Source organism: Hyaena hyaena, unplaced genomic scaffold (genome assembly GCF_003009895.1).
Source record: "Hyaena hyaena isolate Hyena2069 unplaced genomic scaffold, ASM300989v1 scaffold_612, whole genome shotgun sequence".
NCBI lineage: Eukaryota > Metazoa > Chordata > Mammalia > Carnivora > Hyaenidae > Hyaena > Hyaena hyaena.
The window spans coordinates 822,766-850,499 of NW_024081246.1; the positions used below are offsets into that span (position 1 = coordinate 822,766).

The 27,734-nt window shown below is 56.4% G+C and overlaps 2 protein-coding genes and 1 long non-coding RNA gene across 5 annotated transcripts in view; 1 reads left to right on the top strand and 2 right to left on the bottom strand.

Annotated features, from left to right (window-relative positions):
• Window positions 1–1,505: 1,505 nt before the first annotated feature.
• On the bottom strand, window positions 1,506–8,204 carry ADI1 (acireductone dioxygenase 1). The gene is made up of 4 exons (XM_039257375.1): window positions 8,025–8,204; window positions 4,535–4,654; window positions 2,984–3,163; window positions 1,506–2,135 (listed from the first exon to the last, which is right to left on the bottom strand). The coding sequence occupies exons 1-4, from the start codon at window positions 8,142–8,144 to the stop codon at window positions 2,016–2,018; spliced, it is 540 nt and encodes a 179-aa protein (XP_039113306.1). The 5' UTR covers window positions 8,145–8,204; the 3' UTR covers window positions 1,506–2,015.
• Window positions 8,205–11,084: 2,880 nt separating this feature from the next.
• On the top strand, window positions 11,085–18,939 carry LOC120248904. The gene is made up of 4 exons (XR_005532701.1): window positions 11,085–11,216; window positions 14,247–14,310; window positions 18,381–18,557; window positions 18,689–18,939. It is a non-coding gene; the product is annotated as an uncharacterized LOC120248904 (long non-coding RNA).
• The window catches only part of RNASEH1 (ribonuclease H1), a 28,698-nt gene continuing 12,827 nt past the window's right edge, over window positions 11,864–27,734 (bottom strand). Inside the window, exons 9-10 of one of the 3 annotated variants that reach the window (XR_005532700.1) lie at window positions 24,074–24,197; window positions 23,266–23,666 (exon numbers count right to left, since the gene is read on the bottom strand). The gene's annotated coding sequence lies outside the window, so the exon portion shown is untranslated. Of the gene's footprint in view, window positions 11,890–23,263; window positions 24,198–27,734 lie in introns of those variants that run through there. The other 2 variants (XM_039257364.1, XM_039257363.1) reach the window with 2 other exon arrangements.

The following is a 27,734-nucleotide window of genomic DNA, read 5'->3' on the forward strand; positions in this document are numbered from 1 at the left end:
TTTCACAGCACGACTTTGATGTAAGAATTAAACCTAGCAGTGTGGTCTCGTAACGGAGGTGTAGCGCTCGGCAGCGCGTGGAGCCAAGCGGAGGTGGAGGCGCGTCACAAGGCACGTCAAGGAAGCTGACGGCTCCTCTGGGGGGGGGACCCCCACACCCCCCAACATGCCAACTGTGATCCTTCACTTCTTTTTTTTTTTTTTTTTTGATGTTTTATTTCTAGGAGAGAGAGACAGCATGAGCAGGGGAGGATCAGAGAGAGAGGGAGTCACAGACCGAAACAGGCTCCAGGCTCTGAGCTGGCAGTCAGCACAGAGCCCGACGCGGGGCTCGAACCCACGAACCGCGAGATCATGACCTAAGCGAAAGTCGGACGCTTAACCGACTAAGCCACCCAGGCGCCCCTTTGATCCTTCACTTCTGTGCGGACTCAGGGTCTTCAAAGTGGGGGGTGTGGATGCCAAGTGACAGGCGGGAACTCTCACTGAAGGGCAGAAAGAGCAGAGTGTGCGCCGAGCTCTCCTGACGCTGACCCAGCGGGGCCCCTCCGCCCTGGCCGGCTCGCCCTTCTGCATAAAGACGGGGACGAAGACGGAGGCAGGAAGAGAGTGGAACTTGGAGAGAGGACCCCCTTCACTCAGGAGCCGGGACAAAGCCACCGAGGGAGGAAGAGCCCCAGGCGAGTAAGACTCTTACAGCCTAGATTCCAGGCGGCTGAGTATCCTGGGGCCACGTGGTTAATCCGGGTCCCAGCACAAGGCTGGGAAGTCCCTGGATTAAACACTGACGCAGGGCCCGGGGCCAGCCGCTCCCAGCGTCACCTGCGCTAAGAAGGAATAAGGAAAAAATGGGTATGTCTTTGTCAGGCCAGCACGTGAGCCAGTGGAAGGTCCCCGCCTGCGTCCTGACCGGTCAGTATGGCAGTCACTTAACACGGCCGGATAAGCACTCCACGCCTTTGAACAGGGGACACGCGGCGAAGCGCCTGGAGGCTCGGTCGTGGAAGCGTCCGACTTAGGCTCAGGTCATGATCTCACGGTTTGTGAGTTCCAGCCCCGCGTCGGGCTCTGTGCTGGCAGCTCAGAGCCTGGAGCTGCTTCGGATTCTGTGTCTCCCTCTCTCTCTGCCCCTCCCCCACTCATGCTCATGCTCGTGCTCTCTCTCTCTCTGTCTCTCTCTCTCTCTCAAAAATAAATAAAACATTAAAAAAAATGAATTTTAACATGAAGATTTTTAACCTGTTTTTAAAAACACTTTAAAACAATCTGTCCATCAAAACAAGAGGTTGATTTGGGGTCTATTACTATAACAAATTGGGCAAAATCGTATCTCAGAATTATTGAGGAAAAAGATAATGTCCTAGTTTTCCTGTTAAAAAAAAAAAAAAATACTTGCTGGCAAAAGTGTTACCAGGGAAAACCACCTGGAAATCTCAGTGAACAAACACTAACACGGATAAAATACAAACTAGTCACACGCATGAAGGAACGACCACAGCCATGGGAAGTATCTGACGGCGGCTTTAATGCGCCACTTTCCTGAATACGGGCTCCGAGCCCAGAGCACAGAACGGGGCAGCTCCCTCGTGCCCAACGAGGAAGTGAGTGTCCCCACGAATGTGAGAGCTCGCCCCCGACCACAGTCTCCACCCAGTTCTGGGAGGAGAGTGTCCCCGAGCTGACCGGCCGCCTGCCCGTGACACCTGCCACCGTCCCAGCCCCGGGTCCGGCGCGGCGCTCACATCTGGGAGACGCTTCGTTGGGTCAAAATCAAGCGCGCGGACACATGGAGCTCGAATCAGGCACAGTGTGATTTGCCCACATCCCAAAGCTGCTAACATGTAAAAATCACTGGTAGGAAAAGCTCCTTTCATCAAAACACCCGAGGATCAGATGAGCTCGCAGAGGCCAGCTCTCCTGCCCCGTCGACGGCGGCAGAGCAAGAGGGACAGTGTTCTGCTGTGACCACGCGCAGGGCGTCCCCAGCGCGAAGGGCGAGCGAGCCCAGGGAGCCGCTACGCCGACTGCGCCAAAAATTCCACGTACTGCCTGCGAGCGTCGAAGTGGTCGGCCGGCCGGTTGTGCGCCGTCCACACCGGTTCCCCCACAAACAGCCGCATGGCCTTCACGTAGTTCTAGAAGACAAACACAAGGAGCCGCTGAGCCAGCCTCCGGGGCCTCTGTCCCGGCGGCGTCTGCTCCCGCGTCTTAACGCGCAGCCACATTTATTCCGTCAGCTGTCGGGGCCACAGGTCCCCACTCAGGACACAGGCGGCGCCGCGGTCCCGCGCTGAAGCCCCTCCGTGGGTGTCCGGGCTGCGCAAACCGGCACCGACCCGCCCGCCTGTGTGCTCGCCGCCACCCCCCGGATTACGTGTGTACCGTTCAGGGCAGTTTACCCCAGTGACACACTCACATCCGTGCAGTGACACACGCGTAAGGTCACTCGTCACAGCACGATGCACGGCCAGCGTAGGGGTCACATCTGCTCGGTGGGACAGGCGCAAGGCCTGCCCTTTCGGGGGGGCCACGGGCCGGGCAGCGGGGGACGAGGAAGCGTCCACTGCACACCCTTCCAGAATCCTGGGTTCACACCACATGCCTTCAGTTTCTGTCTGGAAACAACTTACCTCGCCGGGCTGGTCCAAACCCCGCCCAGGGAACCTAAGGACCCGCTGAGGTCCGAGCTGACCGCGATCCTCACGCCGGGGCTGGCATCGCACTACGGTTACGATCCAAACGGAAACGCTCGGAAAGTGACCGAGTAGCAAATACCCCGGAGACGCCCAGCAAGCTGCACCCCTACACTCAACACTGTGCTCTGTCCTTAAAGACGGGACCACTTCCTGCCTGCCCGCGGACGGCATGCGGCCCCCAGGCTCCCGCCGGCCTCTCCCGAGGGGCCCCGCCAACGAGCTCCCGCAGCTGCAGGGGCGCCCCCAGGACAGTGCCGCGAGCCCCCCATCTGCGCACGGGCTCCTACCTGCTGGTCCAGCGTGAAGCGGTGATAGATGCCCGCGGGGAGGGTGATCATGTCTCCCTTCGCCATGGAGATGCGGATCCACCGGTCCTCGGCGTCCCTCACGTCGAAGTAGCCGCTGCCGTCCAGGATGTAGCGGATCTCCTCGTCCAGGTGCAGGTGCTCCTCGTAGAACATCTTGATCTAGAAGGAAGGGGAACCGCCCGGCCCGTCACCAGCTCAGCAGGTCCAGCCACCAGCCCCGCCCTCACAGGCCTGGACTGGGGTGGACGCGGTCCCTCCACAAAAACAGGAAATAATCCAGAGGCGCCTGGGTGGCCCTGTCGGTTAAGCATCCGACTTCGGCTCAGGTCATGATCTCACGGTTCATGGATTCGAGCCCCGTGTCGGGCTCTGTGCTGACAGCTCAGAGCCTGGAGCTGCTTCAGATTCTGTGTCTCCCTCTCTCTCTGCCCCTCCCCCGCTCACTCTGTCTCTCTGTCTCAGAAATAAACATTAAAAAAAAAAAAAAAAAGAAAACACAGATAATCAGGACAGTCTTGTATCTAGAAAACAAACTGAATTTGTAGATTAAAAAATCTTCCCACAAAGAAAGCTCCAGGCCCTGGGCACCTGGGTGGCTCAGTCGGTGGAGTGTCTGAGTCTTGATCTGGGCTCAGGCCATGATCTCGTGGTTCATGGGTTCGAGCCCCACATGAGGGTTACAGTGTGGAGACTGCTTGGGATTCTCTCTCTCTCTCTCTCTCTCTCTCTCTCTGCCCCTCTCCCACTCCCACTCTTTCTCTCTCTCTCAAAATATATAAACTTTAAAAAAAAAAATTTTTTTTTAAAGAAAGCTCCAGGCCCAGAGGGCTTCACTGGTGAATCTGCCAAACATTTAAGGGAAAGATGAAACCACTGTATACATACTGTTCCAAGAAACATAAATGGAGGGAATTCCATTTATTCCAGGGCCAGCAGTGCTCTGATACAAAACTCAAACGAAGACATTAAAAGAAAAAAGAAGGGGGCGCCTGGGTGGCTCAGTCGGTTAAGCGTCCGACTTTCGCTTACGTCATGATCTCGCGGTTCGTGGGTTCGAGCCCCGCGTCGGGCTCTGTGCTGACTGCCAGCTCGGAGCCTGGAGCCTGTTTCAGTCTGTGACTCCCTCTCTCTCTGACCCTCCCCTGCTCAAGCTGTCTCTCTCTCTCTCTCCTAGAAATAAATAAAACATTAAAAAAATTTTTAAAAAAATTTTTTTTAAAAAAAAGAAAAAGAAAAAAGAGGGATGTGCGAGTGGCTCAACAGGTTAAGAATCTGACTCTTGGTTTTGGCTCAGGTCACGATCTCAGTTCATGAGTTCCGGCCCCACATCGGGCTCTGCGCTGACAGCGTGGAGCCGGCTTGGGATCCTCGCTCCCTTTTTCTCTGCCCCTCCCCTGCTTACTCTCTCTCTCTCTCTCTCAAACTAAAAATATACACTTTTAAAAATGAAAAGAAAAAAAGAAAGAAAAGCTCGTGTTTACTAGTAGTAAACAGGATGATTCCTGTCCACACAATTTGGAGCTCCCTTACCTTTTCTTCGTAATTCGGTAGTTTATCCTTGCATATCGTTATTATGTCCATCCAGGAATAGTTCCTCTCTTTCCGGATCTTTTCTAACTCTGGATCCTTCTCGTATTTGTCAGCATCAAGCTAGAAGAGTTTCAACAGCAACAAAAAAGAGGCCACATTAATGCAAGGAAACACAGACACTCTTCCCGGATCTCCAACACGACTCCGCTCCAGACTTACCACCTAACAGTCCCTTCCTGTGTCCCTCACGGGCCCCCACCCTCCGCACCCGCCGTACGCCCCCCTCCTTCCCCCAGCGTCCTTCCCGCGGGTTCTGCAGCACCGTTCAAGTCCCACCGCCGGAGCCCAGGTGACACAGCCAAGCGAGCCTGTCCCAGGGCACCAACCCCCCCGCCCCCCCATCGTCCTCCAGCGCCAGCCCTCACACGTCTCTGGTCACTCCCAGTCTGGAAGGCTGCAGGTAAAACCCGGGTTCACTGCCCTGGGCTGGGAAGCCTTCCATCATGAGGCCCCCGGTTCCCTGTTTGTTTTCTTTTTAAAGTTTATTTATTTATTGAGAGAGAAAGAGAGAAAGCATGATTAGGGGAGTAGCAGAGAGAGCAGAGAGTGAGAATCCCAAGCGGGCTCGGCACTGTCCATGTGGAGCCAGGGGCGGGGCTGGAACTCACAAACCGCAGGATCATGCCCTGAGCAGACGTCGGTGCTTAACGGACTGAGCACCCAGGGGCCCCTTTTTCCCTGTTGCTGTTGTTGTTTAATCTACATCCTGGACCAAGCGAACAGGAGTGTTTGCTACTCTCCAAGGGGCACCCAATGGCTCACATCCCCATGTCCTTGCTCCTGACAGCTTCCTACACCTGGAAAGTTCCTTCACCATGGAACACCTTCACTTTGGCTCAGGTCATGATCTCGCGGTTTGTGGGTTCGAGCCCCGTGTCGGGCTCTGTGCGGACAGCTCGGAGCCTGGAGCTGCTTCCGATTCTGTGTCTCCTTCTCTCTGCCCCTCTCAAGCTTGCACTCTCTCTCTCTCTCAAAAATAAACAAACGTTAAAAAAAATTAAAAAAAGGAGATCCAATTCTAACAACACGTTGGTCAGGAAGCCTTCCCCTAGGACCCCGCCAGAATTAGTCTGCGCTCGTACTTCAAACTGTTGGAAGTGAGTTTAGTATCCTCGGCACCGTGTTGTGGTACGGTGCACATTTCATCACAACTACTGAATAGCAAACTCCAGAACATGTTATTTTTTTTTGAGAAAGAAAGAGAGGGTACAAGTGAGTGAGCGGCAGAGAGAGAGAACCCCAGGAGGGGAGAAGACAGAGGGAAAGAGAGAGAAGCGGGGCACACTCAAAGTGTGCCCAGCTCACCTAAGGCAGGACCCCCGCCTCACAAACCGTGAGATCATGACCTGAGCCGAAGTCAGATGTCTAAGGACTGAGCCGTCCAGGTGCCCCGAACTCCAGAACATCTTCCGGTGCTGGTCATCAACACATCAATTTCTACGAAGGTGACGCCTTGCAGTCCACCTCCGGATACGCACCATACTGCTCTACTTCAAGTTCCTCGTGTGTGAGCTCTCACTCTGCTGTGTCACTGACAGGTGTGCAAAAATGCTCCACGTGTTCCCAACGATCAAGAACGGTTTTGATGCAGACGGTACGTGAGCGTGCACGGGACCAGGCGCCGGGGGCTCCATTGGTTAAGCTCCAGCTCTTGAATTCGGCTCAGGTCTTGATCTCACAGTTCGTGGGTTCAGGCCCCACATTGGACTCCGTGCTGATGGTGTGGAGCCTGCTTGGGATTCTCTCTCTCTCCCTCTTTCTCTCAAAATAAATAAAATGGACTTAAAAAAAAAAAAAAAGAATACACAGGACTCGAAAACCATAGAGTAAACAATTTAATTTTTACAGCCCTTGGACTTACCCACAGCAGAACTAGAACGCGGGAGGAACGGAGTCTGACCCAAAGAACTACTAAAAGATGCCTATTAAGATGTCGTATTTTATCACTTGGATACTTTCACACGTTGACCAATAACTCACTTTTTAAAAAAATTTTTTAACTTTTATTCAGCATTGAGAGACATAGAGACAGAGCAAGAGCAAGATCAGGGGAGAGGCAGAGAGAGAGAGACACAGAATCCGGAGCAGGTCTGAGCCGTCGGCGCAGAGCCTGACGCGGGGCTCGAACGCAGGAACTGTGAGGTCATGACCCGGGCCGAAGTCGATCCACCCAGGCGCCCGGACCAGTATCTCACTCTTGCTCTTAAACTGTAAAAAGCAGAATGAAACCCCTAAAGTAGAGGAACTTGAACCTTCTGCTTGTTTAGACTGCGGATAACCGATTTTAGAGAAAACAAAACTTGCCTCTGGTAACAGACACTGCATATACCATTTGACTGTTTGAAAAACGGTACCTTCTAGTAGGTTAAGTGTTAAATCTCGGCCTGGGAAAAGAGCAACACTCCCTAAACACTGACGCAGGCACAAAAGCAAACTGTTTATCAGGGAGCGACGGCCAGGCCCGCCTCCACACAGGCGCCCGGAAAGTCAGTGAACGGAGCCCGTGCACGGGGAGGCCGCGGCCGGCAGGGGGCGCCCACGCCCGGCACCCCGACCCCGCAGAGGCGGCACCGCCACCCCGGCTCCCGGTCTCCCCCGCATTCCCAACCCCCTCAACTTTTCAATGCCACGTTCCTCCCCGCTGTCAGGGGCTGTGGTTTGCTTAGGTTGGGGTCAATTCTCTATTCCTAAATAAACCCATTTTCACTGGTAAAATAACAGGCCGTTCGGGTCTGAAAGCTGACCCTTCTCGGGGCGCCCGGCTGGCGCGGTCCCTAGAACACGCGACTCTTGCCCTCCGGGCTGTGAGTCCGAGCCCCCATGTCGGGTGCAGCGATTACTTAAAAACTAAAAATATATATTAAACAAAAAAGAAAAAGTTGCCGCTGCTCAACCGGCGGTACCAACAAGACCCGCTTCGCCTTTACCCAAGAGCCCAGACGAGCCCTAAACCGTCGGGCTGGAACCTTCTGCGAGCCTGCGCACGGGGGCAAAGCTCAGTACCGAGCGGACGCGACCTCACTCCCTTCGGGCCCCGGACGGAGCGGGCCCGCGGGGGCGGGGGGCGGGGGCGGTCCTGCCGGGGGGGGCGGTCCTGCCGGGGGGGGGCGGTCCTGCCGGGGGGGGGGGGCGGTCCTGCCGGGGGGCCCCCCCGATCCCCGCCGCGACGCCGAGCGTGCGCAGGGCGCCCAGGCCCCCTGGAGGCGGGCGAGCGCCGCGGGCCGGGGCTCCGACCACCCGCCGGGTCTGAGCATGCGCCCCGCTCCCCAGCGTGTGTGGCGGTGCCCCGGGCCGCCGACCTCCCGACCCCCACCCCCCACCCCGGGGTGAGCAGGCGCGGCCCTCCCCGGCCCCGTCCTAGCCGCGGCCCCCCTCGCCGCCGCCTCGGGTGTGCGGGGGGCGCGCGGGCGACCGCCTCCGGGCCGCGTACCTTCCAGTAAAGAACCCCGAGCCGGCGCAGCTGCTCCAGGCCGACCCGGCGGCAGGGCTCGCCGCGGTGGGGCAGCCTCGGGTCGCCGGCCGACTCGTCCATGTACCAGGCCTCCACCATGGCCGGGCCGGGGACGCGGGGAGCAGCGGGCGCGCGGCGCGGGGCAGGCCCTTATCCCGGGCGGCGGGCGGGGCGGGGCGGGGCGGGCGCTCCTGCGGGAGGGGGCGGGGCGGGGGGGGTGCAGCTGCGGGGGGGCGGGTGCAGAGGAGGGCGGCGCGGGGCAGGCCCTTATCCCGGGGCGGCGGGCGGGGCGGGGCCGGCGCTCCTGCCGGAGGGGGCGGGGCGGGGGGGGTGCAGCTGCGGGGGGGCGGGTGCAGAGGAGGGCGGCGCGGGGCAGGGCCGGGGACTCGGAGGAGGAGCCCGCCCCGGGGCCAACGGTCAACTTGCTGCGGATCAGCGGGGACCGCGCGGGTGACACCGACGGACTTCGTCCTAGGTACACGGGGCGTCCCGGGGCTCCCTGCTGCCCTGTCCTGCGGGTGCACGGGGCGCTGGTGACATTCGCGTCCTCAAGGCCTCTTTGCAGATGGTGCTTGGTGCTCCGATCTCTGGACACTCAGACCAATCTTGTGAAACAGTACTTAACAGGAAGAAAATTAAATGCCGCCCCAAAAAGTGGTTTTATTACAACCCACGCAGCTGATGTGGGACCCAGCGTGGCTTGAAGTCGGGTCAGGGCACCACACAGGACAGGGGTCACTCAGGGCGCGCGCTCGCCATTCCCCCATCTGTGTAACCCCAGCAGTCTGCAGTACTACCCTGTGGTTTTCAATCGCCCATCTCCCCTCCCCTCGTTAGGAGCTATGTCTCTGGACAAATAAACAAGCTTCCCCTCACCAGTCTTTGAACTGATAATCCGTTTAGCAGATTAGAAAAGAAAGGTTCATTTTTTCAAAGCACTGAACCAGAAAACATGAGATGACCTCAGCCATACACCACCATCTGTTACAGGGAATCAAGTAACTGGAAAGGTATGGGATTTACACTAGACTGCTCTATAGTCCCTTCTAGAACTTCCCCAACTGCTGTACACAAAGTCCGTATTTATTTGGTGCCGGCTGCTGCGGCAGTGACCGCAAGCACCGTGGGCACGTCCTGCTGGGGAGCCGGACTCCGCCTTAGACACCATCGCCCATTTCTCCTGCGCTTCGTGACAAAGCTTCAGGAACGCTCCCTGGATGCCGGTCTCCCCCCGTGCCCTCCCCGTACCCCACCCTGTAAAGCTGTAGAGCTCACCTCTCCCTGGGGGCTGCTCTCACAAGGCAGCCCCCACGCCCCCCCCCCCGCCAGGCCCCCGGTTGCCAGATCCAGTCGTGTGCTTCTGTTCTTGTCAGTCAGTTCATCGCAGTTGCCCAGGACCTTCCGGAGACATCTTCTCCCTGGTTCTCCTCGGCGTGAGCACAGTGCTGTGGGGCGCAGGGCTCTCCTTGTCCTGCCCTTCCACACACGCTGCAGGTGTGCGCAGGGAGCCCAGTACACACCGACGCCTCCCGCCCGGGCCTCTTCTGAGGCTGGGCCCCATGTCTAACTCGGCAGCACCACATACATGGTGGGTGTCTAGACCTCGCAGCCGGGAGGGAACGGATCGCCTGCACACCCAGTGTCGGCCCAGCCTCTCCTGCCCCAGTGAACAGCAGCCTTAATCCCAACGTCTAGGGATTTTTGTGCTTCCTCTCCCTTCCCCTCAGCATCTAACCAAATCCCGCAGCGGACCCCGTGGCTCTGCCCTCCACAGCACACAAGTCCACGGACTTGCCCCGACCCAGGTCCCCGCCGCCTTCTCACCTGCTGAAACTGACCCCCCGCTTCCGCATCTGCGGCTGCACACTTCTGTGCACAGCACGTATTAAAAGATACAAACAGGATCACAAGCCGTCTGCTTAACCCTCCTCTCCCACCTGCCCCGCCGCTGACCACGTCGGCAGCCTCCCCTCCCGCCTGTTCTCACCCCTCCACGCACACGGGGCTCTCAGCGTCCGGGTCTGATGTCCTCCCATCCTGCAGACACGTCCCGGTGTGCTTCCCTTCTCAGCTTAGGCCCCCTCCCCGGAGAGGCCTCTGACGCCCCTGCACAGCCCTGCACGGCTGGGGAGGCCTCCCGTCACGCGCTCCTGCTGCTCCCCTGTAATGATTTGTCTGATTATCTGGCTAACGTCAGCCTCCACCATGCCGGCCGCGTCTTTGGTACTTGCTGAATGAATGGATTTGTGTTGCCACTGACAACTTGTGCTTGGGGTCAGGGTGCGTCTCACTAGTCTTCCAGGGACATGCCTGGCATGTCACAGGCAATAAAAAGCCTGCTGCATGACGATGGAAAGGACGTGATGAGAGTCACTCGAGTTCACAGCATTCCGGCAAACCCTCCCGAGTCTGATCAAACCTCGTTCCCAGAGAGCAGTGCTGTGCGCTGTCCTGGGCGGACTTCCACACGTGGTCTCACTCGCCCTCACAGGCATGTGGGCACTACTTACTACCCACATTTTTTTAATGTTTATTTATTTTTGAAAGGGAGAGAGTGAGAGCGAGGGAGGGGCAGAGAGAGGGAGACAGAGGATCCAAAGCAGACTCCGTGCTGTCGGCACAGAGCCCGACCTGGGGCTTGAACCCACGAACCGTGAAATCACAACCTGAGCCAAAGTCGGACACTTAGCCAACTGAGCCACCCAGGTGCCCCTTACTACCCACATTTTAAAGACAACGGAGGCTCAAGTAGCTGGCTCAAGGTCACACGGCCAGGAAGGAGCAAGGCTGGGCTCTGAGCCAGGAAGCCCAGCCCCAAAGCGTGCAGAGGTAACCGCTAGCTGCTAAACAGCACAGGAAGTGGCGAGGCTGTGGCACACGGTGGGGGAATGACTGCTTCCTGGAAGTGGAGAGGTGTCTGCAGGACCCCCCCACCCCCACCTGATACGGCAGCACAGCAGTCATGTGTCCCCATTCGTTGGCCTCCATCTTACGCAAGAGCCTTATTTATTTATTTGTTCACTGCTGGGGAGGAGGGACGGAGCTATTTTATGCTGTAAAAACAGCCACACGGGGGGAGAGCAGGATGGCCAGGACGCCCTGAAGCGCCGCCGGGGGGCGGGGGCGGCAGCGCTTGCTGCTGGCACAGCCGGTCCGAGCAGCCAGAACCAGGTAAGAGCAGCACTTGTTATCTCCCTGTGACCAGTGCTGCCCTTCGGGATTCCTCCTCTGAAGGGAAGGCAGGCTTCTGAAACTGAACTACTTCCAGCAGAATAGCCAGCAGCAGCCAAAATCTATGTTCTGCAACCAGAATTTATCACCCTGAAGTAGGCAGCCTGGGGCGAATCTGTCCAGATGTTTCAAAAGACAGATGGTCCCCTTGCCGACTTGCCCTTGTACCGCTACCCACCCCGCCCCCCACCCCGGCTCTGTGCGCGGCTCCCGGCCCAGGGGCCCACGCAGAGCGGGCAGGGACATGGCAAAGCGGGAGACCAGGGGCCCCGAGCCGCTGCGACATGAAGGCTGTGGACGCTCAGCTGCACCAGCGACACACTTACTCTGCGAAAGTCTTTCAGGCCTTGCGTGCCAAGAGGCAGAATCAGGCAGAGCAGATGGTCCTTCAGTAACAACCAGTTTGAAATGCGAGAACCAGGGCGCCTGGGTGGCTCAGCTGGTGAGGCATCTGACTTTTGATTTCAGCTCAGGTCACAATCTCACGGTTTGTGGGTTCGAGCCCTGCATCAGGCTCCGCGCTGGCAGCAGGGAGCCTGCTTGGGATTCCCTGTCTCCTCTTCTCTGTGCCCCCTCCCATGTTCTCTGTCTCTCTCTCGCGTACACGCGCTCTCTCAAAATAAAAAAAAGAAGAAATGTAAAAACCATTTTTAGCTCACAGAACATACAAAAACAGGCATCAGGCTGGAATCTGCTGGCCATGCTTTATCCCAATAATATTAAAAATTTATTTATTCCCCTGGCCTGTGGGGAGAGCTTTGAAGGGTCAGAGATTTCACGCTAACAAGCCAGCAAGGGAGCCTACCAGAAGCTCGCACACACAGGCGGAACACATGAGTGCCCGGGGTCAGAGGGCAGCCCCAGTGCAGGACTCGACAGCAGTGACCAGCGTCACCGTCGCTGCACCGGCTCCTCCTAGGTCCGCAAAGAGACTAGCAGACACCAGTGACCAGTGGGCTGCACGGAGCGTAGGAGCCTAGATCCTTACTGTACTGGGCAGGGGCACGCCACCGTGCTCCAGGGACACACTGACCACGCCTCGTCTCCCACTGGGAGTGCAGGAATGCCAGGGGCCCGTGGAGAAGTGGGACTTGCTCTGCGCCCCCCACACAGCCTTGGAATATGACCCAGGGCTCACAGTTCTGCGGGCGGGAAGTGTGGCCAGGGCGTGGCTCACCCCCTACTCAGCGGCTCCCAAGCTGCGGTCAGGGTCGCTGGGGCCACATCCTTGCCGGAGCAGGCTGCTGGCAGAACTTGCTTTATCAACCTGAGGTCCCCATTTCCTTACTGGCTGATGACCCAGAGCCACTCTCCATGTCCAGAAGATGCCCTCAGTCCTTTGCCCGTAATGTAGAAGCTTACTTCTCTAAGCCAACGGGAAAGGCTTTATCCCTCTGAATCTCTCCAAGAGATGTTGCCTGATTAGTTCAGGCTTGCCAAAGATACTCTCCATTTTGATGAACTCCGAGTCCAGTGGTTTGGGGCCTCAGTTACACGTGCAGTAAGGGTCAGTCAGTTCACCAGCAGCCAGACTCACAGCTCCACCTGCACTCAAGGGTCTGATACAGACTTGCACACCAACGGGTGGAAATCTCAAAATGCTGCTTACCACATTCATAGGTCTCCATGTTGTCCCTACTCACTGTCACAGTGCCTGAGCAGAGCCTGAAAATGGTTAAAAACAGTGGCACCTGGGTGGCTCAGTCGGTTGAGCATCCAACTTCAGCTTAGGTCATGATCTCACAGTCTGTGAGTTCAAGCCCCACATCTGGCTCGCTGCTGTCAGCCTGTGAGCACAGAGCCCGTATGCTACAGATCCTCTGGCCCCTCTCTCCGCCCCTCCCCCGCTTGCGCTCTCCCCCAAAAAGCATTATTTAAAAAAAAAAAAAAGTGGTACCTGCCCACTTTTATTTACCAGCTGTCCATGTTTTAGGTATGAGCACAGTTAGTGAATGTCACTGTTTCCCAGGAATTACGATTTTTTAAATTTCTTTAAACACTTATTCATTTTTGAGAGCGTGCACATGCACACACACACACACACACACACACACACACACACACACACACACACGCAAGCAAGTGGGGGAGGGGCAGAGAGAGAGGGAGACAGAATCTGAAGCAGCTCCAGGCTCTGAGCTGTCGGCACGGAGCCCGATGTAGGGCTCGAACCCACAAGCAGTGAGATCATGACCTGAGCCCAAGTCAGACGCTTAACCAACTGAGCCACCCAGGCGCCCCTGGAATTAGGATTCTTAAATTTGATGGTAGCTAGGACCACTTTTAAAGAGACAGTAAAATAAACTCTACAGGGGCAAGGAGAATAACCTTGACTCAAGCATGACAGTCCTCAGTAGCTAGGTGTCGGGAATAAGCTTAGGAAATCCCTGAGCCTGCAGATGGGTTAACAAGGCACAGAGAATTAAAGAATCACGAGAGGAACACACCCTGTTTGGGTAAACAGGGCAAAGGCCCCCAGGACAGGAGAAGATATAGGAATAGGGATCTCAGAATGCCAGTATCCAAGAGGAGGTATCAAGATTAGGTGTTCAGGGGGAAACGCCCCCCACCTCAGGACTGTAGCAGAAAGCCGCTTTCACAGGAAGGATACCAAATAGGTAAACAGGTAAACAGGGCTACAGACCCTTGCAGGTGGAGCTAATTAGCAAAAGAAAGGTGCCTTGCTGATCCTGAGTCAGTGGTGCCGGCCTGTCTGGTCCCCCCAGGCCAGTTTAGGTAAACAGAGGTGGGGCCTCACCTTCCACCCATCGACCCAAACCCCTAACAGAGCAAATCTTCAAAACCCCCTTCCCCTCACACCCATGAGTTGGCGGTCAAGGTTCCATTGTCTCTGTGTGCACGTCCATGACCAAGTTGTGAGCCTTCCAAACAAGGCCCCTTCCGCGGGGCCCGTCTCCTCTGGGACACTGGCCTCTCTCGCATTTCAATCCTGCGTCCACTCTCTTGCAGGACAAGCGGGAACTCCAGGCCCAGAGTCCCCGACAGCTGGCTAGGCCTTAGGAAACGGTCACAGGTTTGTGTCTGGCAGGGAAGGGAGGGTTCTGCACGGCACAGCCGTCGTAGTCGTGACCTCAGTAAGGGCCTCGCATTTAATGTTCCCGTCTGGGTTCCGGCAGCCCCGCGAGCCTGGCTGCCACCAGGCGCTGAGAAAAGTCAGACTGCCACGGCAGGCTCGCTTCGTTCAATGCTGAGAAAGTGGCTGCTGGGCACCCTGGCTGGAACCGCAATGGTGATTTGGGGGCGGGCTCGGCCTGTAAGCCAATCGTACGGGTCTCTCTCCAGCGACCCCCACACATGGGTTCATAGCAGAGATGTATTTACACTTCTAAGCAGACGTCGAGATTTCACAACTGTTTACAGCTTCATCATCTAGTCACATGTCTCTTAAGAGAAGCTGGGTTTCGTTTTTGTCCGTCAGGCTGCTTTGCTGAAGTGTGTGCTGAGCAGGCGCGGCGGCAGGTCCGGGCAGGAGTGTCGTGTGGGCGTCAGCAGCTGCCCCAGCACGGCCACTGTCCCCTCACCACCCTGCTCGGCACAGCGAGGGCCCATCGCACCCCCTCGTGCTTCAGGAGCCCACCGCTCAGCTTCGCGGTTCTGGGCACCGCAGGCCACTGGGGACAGCAGGGCTTGAGGGAAGGCAGGGTGGCTCTCATGGAGGCCTGGGGGCCTCGCCTCCAGGAGGACGGGACTTGGGGCTCAGACGATGCTGACGGCCCCCTCTTTCCCGGCCTCAGCTCTCCTCCCCGAGCACCGGGTCACCTCTCACCTCCCATAAGGAGCTTCCTGCCGGTACAGGAAAGCCAGCCCCCTGGGGCTCTCCGACCAGGCTCACCTGTAATTCATGAAAAAGGAGCTCTTTTATGTGGTGCCCTGAGAGCCAGTCTCATGGAAGATTCTAGATGGCCCAGTCAGAACCACGTGTCCACCCCTTGGATCTCTGCGGAAGCCCGAGGTCAGGTTGGGTGGCCACACAGGCGCCACCCGGGGAGGCTGGGCCTGGCAGCCCCTTCGGACAAAGGTGGACCCCGAGAGGAGGAGGGCTGGGCAGACAACCAGACGTTGGCAAACACAGGGCCCCAAGGCCCTCCTACTTGCTGGGTGTCTCTCTGAGGACAGCAGACCGTCCCCGCCCCCTGCAACCTCAGGCCCTGTGCCCCGCGGCTCCTCACTGGCTCCTCACCGCCTACAGCCCCACAGGGCAGCCTGTGTCTGAACAACTTTCCCGTCAGGGCCCAAACTCAGCTCGTGTCTACTATAGGGAAAGCCTGGAGGGCTTTCTGGAGAACAGGAAATGCTAGGGAGAGCGAGCGTCATAAATAAGGGAAGACGTGCCAGCAGCCGAAGCACCAGGATAAAATCTGGTGATTTAAAGGAAAGGGCTAAACATGGAGGGCGGCCGTGAAACACAAGGGCCTGTCTAGAAATGAGCGTAGGGCTGACACAGGACTTCCAGAAGGAAAAGCCGGGGGACCATCCCATATCCTACAACTTGGCAAGTTCACTGAAGGAGACTTTCACACAACGAAACTGGGTAACAGAGATGTGTGGACGTTCACAAGACTAATCTTCTTGCGTGTATATTTGAACAATTTCAGTGATTTTTACAAACAGCTGTGATTCTGAATTAAGAAACAAGCCATATGTGCGTGAACTTTTCATAACTGAAAAAAAGGGCGACGAGCAGATTTCCTATCAAAGGGGCAGCTGTCAGCCGCCGCCACCTGGAGGCCACGGTCAGCAGATGACAGTCTCACTAACTAAAGAGAGCATTTACCTTCATCTTAATTGTCTTTGAAAGAAGACAGAAGACAATCCTAGGCCCGAGGCTCTTTCCCTGGGGACGAACTTAGTACAGCCTACAGCCTTTCAGTCCCTGATCCAGGTCCTAGTGCTTCCGGGATGAAAATAAAACCACAGGTCTGTTCTGCTGTGCGGACCCGTCTCATTCTCCAGGTGTCATCACGCCTGCGCTCATACTGTCCCCCAAACGCTTGCTACGATGACACTCTCCCCCAGGCGTGCCCCAGGTCATATAGTTGAGAGACATGATTAGTAAAAAGCCTTTGGAGGTCAAAATTTTGAGGGGACCTCCTATGCTCTCTTCTGGAAAGTGGTGAGGCTCGTAATGAAGACATTAAGGGTGACAAAACTTTTTCATTTGAGGGGGGGCATACACTAATTCCAAAAACATCCCACACAACATTCTTTGCTGAGCACTGACAAACGTGCGGGGAACGACTGAGGTAGGAATTAGTAAAAATGTACTGTGCGTTTGCCAAAAAGACCCTTTCCAAGCTGGGAGCGCTTAACCGAAGCACGGACAGGGCTCAGGGGCACATTGCCAGGCAGCCGCGTAGGTGGTGAGGAGACACGGACTTTGCAGTTCACAGGGAGTCGTCACGATATTAGAACTTCTTTAATGATGCAGAAGTGGTTAGTGGTTAGCTCACGGCAACTTCTGGGAAACAGTGGAGTCTTGTCCATGATTTCCAGGGGCATAAGCGAGAAATGACCCAGGTCAGGCTCATCTTGCAAAATAACCTAAATTAATCTTTGTTTGTATAACCAAACTGGTTTCGTCTCCTCAGGGGATGTTCAAGGCTGGTCTCTGCTTTTGACTCTAACACCCCCAATGTTGGGGGGGGGGGGCAGGGAAGCAGAAACATGAGAACAGCAAACAATACAAGCACCCGGACTAGGTCTTAGGAATAAAAACCACAGGAACGTGTAAGTAATAGATACTGGCACTTGGAAAATAGTCCAGAAAGCAAATCTCACTCGCGTGGGAAATAAAGTTTGGGCCGCGGTGACAGATCCTCATGGGCCGAATATCTGGCAGCGAGGATCCCGTGACCTTGGCACATGTGACCCTTTAGACAGGGAGGCAGAGCAGAAGGCAGGGAAAGGGGGATAACAAGTGACGGCCGTGGGGGGGCGGGGGGGGAGGACGGTCAGGGAGGGAGAGGAGAGGGAGGGAGATGGGGTGGGACCGGAGGGCCTGCGGGGTAGAGGCCAGGTGCGCAGCCAAGGGAAGGAGGGCGGAGCCCAAACATCTGGCGGAAGCAGAGTTGAATGGTCAGCACGCGGCCTGGGGCATTGGGTCCTGGACCACGGAGGCTGCGGGCGGCAGCTGGGGCAGCAGGGGGGAGGCCGGAGGGCAGCAGGGCCGGGCGTGTGGCACTCTCGGCCACGCGGTGTGATGGGAGCCAGGCTTCTGAGAACAAACCGTAGGGCAGGCGAGACAGAAGCGAGAAAGGCAGAGGAGGCGACTGCAATCGTCCGAGTGACAGAGGTCGGGGCTCCGGTCAGGACCCTGTGTGTGCGTGGTGGGAATGACCAGATTCTGGGTCCTTCTGCATTAAGGCCACCCAGGGCTGACGACGCAGGGATGGGAGGCACGGGGTGGTCAGGGGTGTTCTGGGGCGGCAGCCTGACAGCCTGGAGGACGGGGCTGTGGCGGGTGGACTGCGCTGACCTGGGGTGGGGGCCTGTGTCTGAGACACAGACATGTCAGAGGTCCGAGCGGAGACACTGGGGTCCGGGTTCCGAGCCAGCAGCACCTCCCTGCTGTGGCCGGCAGGGAGACATGGGAGGACTCCGTGGCCTGCTGGTGCCTGGCTTCCACTCCCTCCAGCCTCGCCTGGGCCCTGGGATCTGTTCCTCACCAGCTCCGGGGCTCCCCCCTTGCGCAACCCAAGCACCCCACCCGGGTCTGGCACAAGTCCCTGCCCGTCTGAGCGGCACCAAACTACAGGAGCCGGGACATGACCCAGGAGCTGCACATCAACAGTCGCTCCCTTTTTTTTTTTCCCTAATGTTTATTTTTGAGAGAGCATGTGCACACGCAGGGAGAGGCAGAGAGGGAGACACAGAATCCAAAGCAGGCTGTAGGGTCAGAGCTGTCAGCACAGAGCCCAATGTGGGGCTCGAACTCCTGAACCGCGAGATCATGACCGAAGCCGAAGTCGGGCACTTAACTGACTGAGCCCCCCAGGCGGCCCCCCAGCTTTATTGAGCCACAATTGACAAATAATATGTACATATGTAAACGTACATGATTTTTAACACACTTTTTTCTTTTAGAGTTTTAGGTTCACAGCAAAGTTAAGAGGAAGGTACAGATTTCCCCTAGAGCCCCCGCCACCAGAGTGTCGATGTGTTTTAACTGACAAAGGTAAACCGAGGCATCATCACCCGGCGTCCCGAGTTTGCCGGAGGGCTCACTCGTGGTCCTGTGCCGTCTGTGGGTCTGCACAAACGGTAATGAAGCCGGTCAACACCGAGGGAGCACAGAGGGCGGTGTCATAGCCCCAAACTCCTGTGCGCCCCACCTCACCCCTCCCTCGGCCCCCACCCCACCCCCCGCCACCACTCACCTTCTGTGTCCGCAGGTTTACCTTCTCCAGAATGTCCCAGAGTTGGAATCATCTGTAGCCTTTTCAGATCCGATGCCTTCACGCGGCAGTGCGCATTTACGGTTCCCCCACGTCTGTTCGTGACTGAAGGTGGGTGTCCCAGGGCGTTCGGCCAGGCACCGGGCAGCCCCCCGGGTGTGGCCATCACACATAAAGCCGTAAACATCGTGTGCAGGTTCTGGGCGGACAGAGGTTTTCAGGTCGGGGTAAGTACCAAGAGTGCGACGCCAGGTCGTATGGTGAGAGTTTTCGTTTTGTAAGAACCCGCCAGACTGTCCACCTAAGTGGCTGCGTGACTCCGCGTCCCCAGCAGCAAGGAGGGAGCCTCGCGGCCCCACCAGCACCCGTGGTGGCAGGGTTCTGATTTGGGCAATTCTGATGAGCGCGTGGCGGTACCACGTTGTTGCACATTGCTTTTCCCTGAGGGTCTGTACGTGCTTCTCGGCCTTCTATTTTTGGTGGGTCTCTGCCAAGGTCACCGATCCATTTTCTGGTTGGTCATTTGTTTTCTTGTTCTGGAGTTTTGAGTCCTTTGTACGTCTGGGTAACAGCCCGTCCTCAGATGTGTCTTTTGCAAATATTTTCCCTAAGTCCGTGGCTTGTCTTCTCATTTTCGCCAGTGTCCTTCAAGAACAGAAGTTGTTCATTTTAACAAGTACAGAGTACAAGTCCTTTCGTGACCGTGTCTTTGGTGTTGGACCTAAGAAGGCATCGCCACGCCCAAGGGCACCTAACTTTCCTGCTATGATCTCTTCTAGAAGTTCTATGGTTTTGTGTTTTATATTAGGTCTATGATCCGTTTTGAGTTCATTTTTGTGAAGGATGTCAGGTGTGGGTCTAGGTTCATTCTTCTGCCTGTGGATGCAGTTTCCTAGCAACTTGTAGCAGTTTGTTGAAATGACTACCTTTGCTCCATTGTACTGCCTCTGCTCTTCCGTCAACGATAAGGTGACTATACTTATGTGGATCTATTTTAGCCCATGTGCTGATTTACATACACTCTGTAACATGATTATCCTGATCATGTTGATTAAGCATCCATCACCTCACAGGTAAACTTTTATTTGCACGTGTGCATGACGGCGCCTAAGACTCACTGTTAGCAGGGGCGCCTGGGGGTTCAGGTCAGTTCAGCTTCCAACTTGGGCTCAAGTCAGGATCTCACAGTTCAGGAATTGGAGCCCCACGTCAGGCTTCGTGCTGACAGGGCAGCGCCTGCATGAGATCGTCTCTTTCTCTCCCCCCCCCCGCCCCTCCCCCACTCAGGCTTTTTCGCTCTCAAAATTAAAAAAAGGTTTTACTCTTAACAAACGTCAAGTATATCATATGGTATTATCAAGTATAGTCACATGCCGTACGTCTGTTTCTTTTTCTCAAGTACCTTTAAAGAGGCTTGAATAAAAAGTGTGCTGTTACCTTCTTTAAGTGGGAAACCATACAGATTTATAAAAAGATGTCCAACCTCTCCAGAAATCTCAAACGTCAGTCAGAGCAGGCAGCGTGGTAAAGGGCCTTGGCAAAGATGAAACACAGTATCTCCAGGGAAGATGTAGGGAGACGTAACACTAGCACAGGACAGACTTACAGATGCTTTTTAGGAAAAATGCAAAGGTTTCTGAAAAGCGGTATGGACACACGCATGCACACACGTGTACATGTGACCCGGAGTGGCCTCGCTCTCTCTGGGGATCACACACAAGTAGGGTGTCCCCCCAGGTAGATGAGATTACGATGGGCCTGTCAGGGGAACCGTCCCCTGCCCTCACCGCGGACAAGGACAGGAGACCCCGCCTCTCGTGTCTGGGTGTCATTCACAGGACAGGTTCCAAAGGGAGTTGGCAGGAAGACACGCTGTCATGTCCCCACAGCCACGAGCCAGTGCGTGCGGTTCAGGGAGAGGCCCTGGGGGGAGCCCCAGACAGATGGCCCATGAGGGCGGCCAGCAACACAGCCCCAGGGAAAGACATGGGCCACACTGAATGGGGACAAGGTGGTGGCCACGGAGTTATGACTGAATAATCCAAGAACCGTTTTCAGAGCCTTTAAAAAAAAACAACCCATAAAGGCTGTGCTTCTTTGGGGCACACTGGGGAGAGGGCCACAGAGCCTCTAACATTCCTTGTTTTAGTTTCAATTTCTCTTTTTGCGTTTCATTCTCTTGCCACCCAATCATGTCAGTGAAGGACTTGCCCATCCCGCGCTAACAAACAGGAAACAAAAGGCACCACTCTCACTGCGGGAACTGACAAACACCCCCCACCCCGGGGTGGGGCGACTGCTAGAGGGAGAAATCCCTCCCCAACCAAGCGACACTCTGCTTGTAGTCTTTTGTCTATAATCTCCTACCCCCTTCTGTAACTCTCCCCCCCACCTCCCAGTCTGGTGAGCTTCTTTGGGGAAAAGAAGACCTACCTATTCAATAATAAGGAGAAGGTGAAGAGAGACGAATTAGCACAGGCAAACATTTAAGAAAGCCCCTTGCTGAGGGGCAGGCTGGCTCACTAGGTAGGCAGCTATCCCTCAATTTCCGCCCAGGCCATGACCTCACAGTTCGTGGGCCTGAGACCCCCACGGGGCCCTGTGCTGACAGCATGGAGCCTGCTTGGGATTCTCTATCTCCCTCTTTCTCGGCCCCTCCCCCGCTGTCTTTCTGTCTCAAAATAAACATTTAAAAAGAAAAAAGGAAAACCCCCAAGAACTTTTTAAAAATTAAAATCTTGGGGCGCCTGGGTGGCTTAGTCGGTTAAGCGTCCGACTTTCGCTTAGGTCATGATCTCGCGGTTCGTGGGTTCGGGCCCCGCGTCGGGCTCTGTGCTGACTGCCAGCTCAGAGCCTGGAGCCTATTTCAGAGTCTGTGTCTCCCTCTCTCTCTGACCCTCCCCTGCTCACGCTGTCTCTCTCTCTCTCCTAGAAATAAATAAAAATATTAAAAAAAAAAAAAATTAAAACCTGAACAAGATTATTTACAGTTCTGGGGGCGCCTGGGTGGCTTAGTCAGTTAAGCGTCCGACTTTCGCTTAGGTCATGATCTCGCAGTTCGTGGGTTCGAGCCCCACGTTGGGCTCTGTGCTGCCAGCTCAGAGCCTGGAGCCTGTTTCAGATTCTGTGTCTCCCTCTCTCTCTGACCCTCCCCTGCTCATGCTGTCTCTCTCTCTCTCCTAGAAATAAATTTAAAAAAAAAATTTTTTTAATTAAAAAAAAAAAAAAAGATTATTTACAGTTCTGGAACAGACCCCAGCCGAGGCAGGTCACTAGGCTTCACTGTCCGATGAGCCCAAGGCCTGGCTGGCAGTGCTGTCACTGCACCAGCAGACGCCATGCGAGGTTCCAGCGGACGTGGAGGTGCCACAGCCCCTATGGCTATGTCTCGAGGGACCGACCTGGGCCCAGGCCGCTCTACCCGGGGACGGTGGGCGGCAGACTGTGGAGACGGGCGCAGCGGACGTGTCACGGATGGGGTCCCGAGGCAGCACCCTGAGGTGCCAAGGGCCTGGGCAGCATGGTGCCCTCAGTGAGGTCATCTGCTGGTCAGTGTGGCAGGGAGTGGGGGGCAGGGGGACCTGCAGGAGTGGCTGTGCCTGCAGAAGGGCCCAGAGGCAGGAGGGACAGCTGATGACGCTACAGGGGCCTCGAAGGCCTCTGCTGACACAGCGAAGCAGCCACAGGCGCGGTGCCGGGCGCTGCACTGCGGGTCCGGCTCACAGCCTGCAGGGCCCCGGGCCTGGTCCTCCGCACCTAAGGGCGCTCACTGCCGTCTGCCTCAAGGCAGGGCTTTCGTGTGTTGCTCGGGTATTTAATTCAAAAAATGGGGGCGCCTGGGTGGCCTGGTCGGCTGAGGGTCTGACTTCGGCTCAGGTCATGATCTCATGGTTCAGTTTGAGTTTGAGCCCCGGGCACAAACCCACTTCAGATCTTCTGTCCCTTTCTCTCTCTGTCCCTAACCCGCTCATGCTCTTTCAAAAATAACCAAATCGGGGCGCCTGGGTGGCTTAGTCCGTTAAGCATCCAACTTTCGCTTAGGTCATGATCTCGCGGTTCGTGGGTTCGAGCCCCGCGTCAGGCTCTGTGCTGACTGCCAGCTCAGAGCCTGGAGCCTGTTTCAGAGTCTGTGACTCCCTCTCTCTCTGACCCTCCCCTGCTCATGCTGTCTCTCTCTCTCTCTCCTAGAAATAAATAAAACATTAAAAAGAAATTAAAAAAAAATAAATAACCAAAATGTTTAAAAAAAAAAAAAAAAAGATCACCAGCAGATGCTCAGACACCAGAGCAGACCTGACTGCTCATCACCTGCTGGCTCTGAAAATGGAAAACAAGGACTTACTGGAAAATACACATTTCACTGATCTCTTCTCTTAGTTTTCCCGAAGTCTGACTGAATAGCTTTAAGCAGACCAATCAACTAACTGGGGCCTGTCACAGAGGAGGTCCCGACCGATGTCGAGGTTCATGCATCTAAATAACTAGGCATTTTTCCAGTTTAAGACAAATCACAGACCAAATATGGGAGTACTCATTTCACCTCTCTGTAGTCACATTTCTTAATTTTTATTTTTGGTTTTCTAGGCTTCAGTAAAACAATGTGGATGCTACCAACCTAACAGTTACATCTGGGGAAAACCCATCACCTGCAAAGCCACGCTGCCTCACTGACGCATCCACAGCGCAGACAAGCTCAGAAGGACCCCGCACGCTGGCTCACGCAGCTGTCACGCTGGCCGCACGGAAGGCACAGGTGAGTTAGCAAACGAGAGGGTAGAAGACGGGTCTCAGACACAGTCATGGCTGGGGACCTCGCTCAGGCCGCTGGACAGAAGGCCGTGGGCTGGGGGACTTAACTGCTGATTTCTCACAATCTAGAGACCAGGAATCCAAGGTCAGGGTGTCAGTGATCTGGTTCCCGGGGAGGGCTCTCTTCCTGGCTTCACTGGGTCCCTCACATGGCCCTTCCTCTTTCCTGGGCAGACAGGAAGCAAGCTCGTTTAACCTGAATTACTTCCCTACGGGCCCCTTATCTCCATACCAGTCACACGGGGGTTAGGGCTTCGACACGTGAACTTGGGGGGCACAGTCACTCAGTCCATCGCAGCGATGCCTCAGGCAGGTCAGCCTCTGGGCCTTCCGATGTTTGGCAAAAGCAGGGTCTGCACTGCAACGCGGCGGCCTGTGGCGGAGCCGGGTGCCCGGTTCTGACCCGTGCCGTGACCCAGTGCCGGAGCCCGCCCGCCACTCACAGACAGGGGGCCGCTACTGAGCAGCTGCCCCTCGTCGTTCCAGAACTTCCAGGGTTCGACGATTAAGGACACACCTAGGAACGCACACCACGGTCTTTTAAAGACGTGCGCCCGAAGGCCCCAAGCTCACCTGACGGGACAGACCCCCATAGAAATGAGCACGGCCTCACCGGCGCCGCTTCACCACTGCGCAGGCTGCCCAGGAACCAGGTTTCCGGACTCGATGAGTTTGGTCTGTATTCCATGAGCCTGTCCCGAAAGACACCACAGAGCCGTCCAACGACGGAGCCACCGTGTCGCTCTGCACGGAAGGCACCAGAACACTTTACCAGCCTCCGTCTACAAAGCATTAAGAGCACGTTTTGAGAGCAGCAGCTGCTTTTGAAAACCCGGTCTCTTCCAAGATGCGGAGCACCAGGTCTACACGGCAGTCCCTCACGACGCGGAGCACCACTGGGTCTACACGGCAGTCCCTCACGACACGGCACAACGCCTGGTCTACACAGCAGTCTGTCACGACACGGCGCACCGCCTGGTCTACACGGCAGTCCATCACGATACAGAATACCGCCAGGTCTACACAGCAGTCCCTCACGACGCGGCGCACCGCCAGGTCTACACGGCAGTCCCTCGCGACGCGGCGCACCACCTGGTCTACAAGGCAGTCCTCCACGATGCGGAGCACCACCTGGTCTACACAGCAGTCCCTCACGACACAGAGCACCGCCTGGTCTACACGGCAGTCCCTCACGACGCGGCGCACCACCTGGTCTACACGGCAGTCCCTCACGACGCGGCGCACCACCTGGTCTACACGGCAGTCCCTCACGACGCGGCGCACCACCTGGTCTACAGGGCAGTCCCTCACGACATGGAGCACCGCCTGGTCTACACAGCAGTCCCTCACGACGCGGCGCACCGCCAGGTCTACACGGCAGTCCCTCACGATGCGGCGCACCGCCAGGTCTACACAGCAGTCCCTCACAACGCAGAGCACCGCGTGGTCTACACCGCAGTCCTTCACATGTCTCTGGGGCTGACAGAGCAGATGGAACCACAACTTCAGAGCTGTAACGACGCGGCTGTGTGTCAGTCACCGGCAGGAGGAACCCGCTTCTGTGAGTGTTGTCCTCACTACAAGTGGCTGGGCCGCCTCCCACCCGGAGCCCCGCACTTGCTGTTCTGCACGGACGGCGCGTGCCCGGTGCACGCCCCACAGTGGACCGGAAGGTTCGGGAGACAGCCTCTCCGCCGTGCCTCCAGCCCCGGGCCGTGAGGCAGCGCTGCCCAACTGAAACGCCACCAGGCGGCGGGGGACGGCGGGGGCAGCGGGGAGGGCGCTCCTGGACCCTCCTGTGTCCTCACCTGCAGCGGGACGGCAGGGACGCGGAGCAACCCGCAAGTCTCCTGCCCTGCTGGCGGGAAGGTCGGCATCGGCACCCCCCACCCGGGCGACCCGCCAGTCCACTGGGAGAGACCAGAGCGCACGCTCCAGAGAGACCAGGACGTCAGCGTGCACGGCCACTTTGTTCCCCGCAGCGCAGACGACGGCGGCGGCGGGGGGGGGGGGGGTGCAAATAATCACAGTGAGGGAAAGCAGCTGGAAGGGCGCCTGGGGGCGGGGGCGGGGAGGGAAGGAGCTCAGAGTGGCGTGAGAAAGCCCTGGGGGTGCCGGGCCGCCCGGGCCACTTCCCCAGACGAGAGGGTAGCCCGCTTCCACACGCGCCCTCCGCTGCCTGCCGATCACACCTCCCAGAAGCCGCTGCAAAGCAGAGCGGTGCGGCCACCCCACAAAGCCAAGGCACAGCAGCGAAGGGCACAGTGCGCCCAGCTCGGCCTGCATGCCCTGGGGGAAAGCACCGCGGGGCCCCTGGGTCTTGCCGGGCCCCGGTACAGACAACCCCAAAGGAAACGGCGGGTGTCCACTGCGAAGCGTGGTGGGGTGGCTCTCCCCGCCCCGGTGGTGCTGGGTGCAAGGGACCCTCTTCAAGGCCTGAGGGCTGGAGCCATGGGGCCCGAGATCCACCGTGGCTGACCTGGCAGGGACCCATGTGGCGGGAACGCGGCCAGCACCAGCAGGTCAGGGACAAGAGACGGGAAGGAGAGGGACCCGATGCAAGCGGGTCAGGGCGAGAGCCGGGAGAACGCCGGGAGCCACCGCCACGCGTTCAGTGTCATTCAAGATCCAACAGAGCAGAGAGCCCTGTGAAGTGAGAAAAACGACCAGAACTAAATGTTTAGGAAAATGAGCGACAGGAGTGTCAGTCGCATGCAGAGCTATTCTAAGAAAAAACAAAAGTGGAATAAAAGCCTGCAGACAGTGAGAGCGCTCCAGACAGACACAGCCACGGAACAGGTCCAAATGCGCGCGCGGCTTCACAGCATCCAAACAATGAGATCCAAGATGGGAGGGCGGCAAGTCAGTGCTAGAAAATACCAGAAATAAGGTGACAGAGCTCAAGAAAAGTAGAAAGACAAGACAAGTACTCTCAGAAGTGAGAACGGAGAGCAAATGGAGACAGTAAACACCTTCAGAGACAGGGCATCAGCAGGCGGACAACCTTTAAAACAGAGGAAACCGGAGACAAAAGAGATTCAGGAGGGAGAGCAAAGCACCGAGGATGGCTGAGCTCCGCGTTACCATGCAGACAAGGCCCCGCGCCAGAGAACACTCAACCAAGAACAGAACTCGAAGCCACAAATCAAGGAAAGCTTCCTGAAACAGCCGATCTGGAAACCCATGTGCAGAGAGCCCACCGCATTCCTGCAAATTCTGACTGTGGGCCACCAACGTGTGACACAGTGACACAGTAAGGACTGGAGAGACGGGGACAAAAAACCCAAGCCTTTGGACACCCAGGCGAAGAGGACATGACTTATAAGGAGGAAAGTAAGACTCAGACTTTTCATGCTGGAAGATAACAAAACCAATATTTCAGATACTCAAGGAAAGAAAACGTGAGCCAAGGATTTCCTATCCTACAAAACTGCTTTCAAGCATAAAGCAAACGAAGGTCCACACGGGGAGCTCGGGGAGCAAGAGCACATGGACCAACCACGGGCTGCGTGGCCGCTAAATGCCCAGAAGAGTGATGGGGGCAAGAGGGGAAGCTGCTATCGCGTACCAGCCGAAAACATGCACCCAGCACTGTTCCCACTACGATACGGAACGTACGTGTTCGCATGCACACATTGCATGTTAAACGGAAAAAGCAAGCTCATAACGAAGGAGTACCTACCCCAGGACTCTCAGTGCAGGAGACACAGACCTAATAGAGGAGTTAGGTACTCTGAAGTCCCCATTTTCTATTGGGAATATCAACAAGAACTCAAATATTTTATCTTTAAACATATTTGATCTATAAAACGTGTATGTGTTTTATAATTCTGTTCCCAGGAGAGGCCTAGAAGCAAAGACCAACCCCACAGCAATGAGCACCAAGCACCTGAAATACCTTTTCTGCCACTAAGAGAAACTAGAGATTCTGGGGTACCTGGCGGGCTCAGTCAGCAGAGCAGGCAACTCTTGATCTCGGGGTCATGAGTTTGAGCCCCACATTGGGTGTGGGTATTACTTACCTTGAAAGGAAGAAAGGAAGGAAAGGAGGGAGGGAGGGAGAGAAAAAAAGGAGGGGGGAGGGAGGGGGGAAAGAGAAAGAGAGAAAAAGGAAGGAAGGGAAAGAGGGAAAGAAAGGAAAGGAAGGGAGGGAGGAAGGGAAAGAAAGAGAGAGGGAAAGAGAGAGAAAGAGGAAGGGAGGGAGGGAGGGAGGGAGGGAGGGAGGGAGGGAGGG